At 47.3% G+C, this 2,795-nt stretch overlaps 1 protein-coding gene across 1 annotated transcript; it reads right to left on the bottom strand.

Moving 5' to 3' along the window:
• Positions 1-457: 457 nt before the first annotated feature.
• LOC138899239 (uncharacterized) lies at positions 458-1,060 on the bottom strand. Its single transcript, XM_070185381.1, has one exon. The coding sequence runs from the start codon at positions 1,058-1,060 to the stop codon at positions 458-460; it is 603 nt and encodes a 200-aa protein (XP_070041482.1).
• Between the last annotated feature and the right edge of the window lie 1,735 nt (positions 1,061-2,795).

Raw genomic sequence — 2,795 nt, 5'->3', positions numbered from 1 at the left:
AAGATCCAGGATCAATAAGGGCATACACATCATGAGATTGAACATTCAATATACCTGTGACGACATCTGGGGAAGCCTCTGCACTTTGTCGACCACTCATAGCATAGAATCGGCTGGGTCCTCCCAAATTCTGTACACCACCCCTAGCTGTACCACGCCCTACGGGTGCTGAAGAGCCTCGAGCTGGAGGGTGTGCTGAAGATGTGGCAGCTGTAGGACTGGATGACTGAGTTGTGCCCCTACCTGTACCCTGACGGGATGCACGACACTCCCTCTAAATATGGCCTCTCATTCCGCATCCGTAACATACTGACATGTCCAGGTAGCAGACTCCCGAATGTATCCTCCCACACTTAGGGCATGGGGCCCTCTACTGCTGCTAGAATCTCCCTCCTGATCGGCCTTGATGCTGGGACCCCCTGCTACCTTGACCGAGCCTAAAGCGACTCCCATGCTGCTAACTGTGCCCTAATGGCGAGGCACTAGCTGAAGACTGAGCATAAGACTGGGATGACCCTGATGATCCTCCCCGTAAAGTTGATCTCCCACCTTCGAATGAATCCCCAAGGTTGCCCGCTGATCGGGCCCTACTACTACTTTCCCGTTCCATCCTGAGCTTTAACATTGGAGCCTCCGTAGCTTGGGAAAATGCCACCATCCTTCCATAGTTCATGTCAGAATTTAGAGCAGCTGTGGCAGCCTCATTAATAACCAAAGGGCTAAGGCCCTGCACAAATCGACGCACCCTAGTCTCCATAGTCGGCATCATATGAGCAACATACTTTGACAGGCGCACAAACTCCATATGATATTCCCACATACTCTTACAACCCTGTTTAAGGGTCTCAAACTCCACAGCACGGGCTGCCTTAGTCTCGGCAGGCAAGAAATGGTCTATGAAGGCATCCGCAAACTTACTCCATCCCATCGGAGGGCTCCCCTCCTCACGGGAATCCTCCCACATCTCAAACCAGGAATATGCCACCCCTTTCAGACGATAGGAGGCCAACTCTACTCCCTCTGTCTCCGTAGCATGCATAACTCGGAGAGTCTTATGCATCTCATCAATAAAATCCTGAGGGTCTGCCGCGGGATCAGTACCAGTGAACACTAGAGGGTCTAACTAAAGGAACCTATTAACCTTGGAACCGGAAGAATCTCCTTGCAAGCTAAATGAGGTGGGTACAACATTTGACCTCTGAACCTGGGAAGCTACTAACTGAGTCAGCATCTGAATAGCTTCCCTAAGTTCCCCATCGGAAATACCGGGACCAGGAGCTGGGGCTGGAGGCGGAACAGGTATACCGGTAGGAGGGATTGTTGCACCCTCCGCGGGTATAGGAACTGGGGTAGTCTGTTCTGGAGTAGACGAATCAGGCAGTGTGATAGTAGGGGATTATCCTCACCCGCATTATCAAGCAAGGGATCAACAACCACTCCTGGGGTGGTATTGGCTTCTTGGCCAATTCTCGCTCTCTTCTTAGGTGCCATTTACTGAAAGTTAGAACAATGCACGAGTTAGGGGAAAACAACCTCACGTTCCGCTCTACCGCACGATATACAACAACAATGAAGGGTATCATTCTTAAATGTCCAAGTAGCCCCCAAAATATAGATGTGGTCGACAACACACCGATAAGAAGGGCTCTACTAGACACGGCTACGAGACATCCTAGGACACTTTAAAACCTTAGGCTCTGATACCAAGTTTGTCACGCCCCAACATCGGGGAGCACGACCGGCGCTCAACCGAGTGAACCCGGTCGAGCAAGCCTAGTAAACCTTTCCTACCCGACTCATTCATGATCCAAAAAGGGAATGCGTCACCATTTGTAAAATAGGGGAGAGATCAGTTATATAAATATATAAACGTTGCTAGTTTATTTTTCATTATATACATTATGTCGTAGTTAAGTTCCCAAAATACAACTCGATCCAACGACACCCCAACATACGTACATGACCCACATAAACGTCTACGGAGCCTCTAAGGATACAAAAGAGAAACATGACAATACCGGCAACAAGGCCCCGGCTATACCTCAAAATATGAAAACTTATACAAATAAGGACTACATGACCCTAGGAAGAAATGGGGCTCACCAAGGCTGCTGTGATGAGTGTGAGGGAGAACACCACTATCTGCAATCAGCGCTATCTGCGATCGAACCACCTACATCCATTAAAAGATGTAGCGTCCATGGCAAAAGGGACGTTAGTACCGTCGAATAGTACTAGTATGTAAGGCAAACACCAATCTCAGTAGAATGAACAGTGAAACAAAGAGAAGGCAGTCACAATAATTAATAAGTACTTCATGAAAATACAAGAAAACACCAAATAAGGATCACACAATTCCCAATTCAATCTTTTCATCTTTTTAGGTCAATAATCTTTAGTGCCAAAGCCGCAACTCATAATGCCACCGTGTTTTTACACGGAGTCCGGTCTCGGCCCGACCGGCTAAGCCATCCCAAGTGAGACATATCCATATCCACAATGTAAATCAATAGTTCCAACACAAATTCCACCAGGTGTATGGCATGGTGTCCGATCTCGGCCCGATCGGCTAAGCCATCTCACTTGAGACATAACCTCTTCCAATTATTCACTCAATTCACATCTCTTTCCTATCTTTCATTACATGGCACAAACAGCCTCATTTATTAAATAGTTCTTGGCACTTGGGCACATTTTACAATTCAAGTCTTTCCCTTTTTATTCAATCAAATAACGTCATCATTCGTGTCGATAAGCACCATCATATAAGGCATTTCACTCATAAGGGAAGGAGC

Source organism: Nicotiana tomentosiformis, chromosome 9, assembly GCF_000390325.3.
Source record: "Nicotiana tomentosiformis chromosome 9, ASM39032v3, whole genome shotgun sequence".
NCBI lineage: Eukaryota > Viridiplantae > Streptophyta > Magnoliopsida > Solanales > Solanaceae > Nicotiana > Nicotiana tomentosiformis.
The sequence above is the reverse complement of the archived record's forward strand: the minus strand, read 5'-3'. Positions and strand labels throughout refer to the sequence as shown.

Coding starts and splice junctions, on each gene's coding strand:
- LOC138899239 (XM_070185381.1), bottom strand. CDS start 1,060: ATGCATAAGACTCTCCGAGTTATGCATGCTACGGAGACAGAGGGAGTA.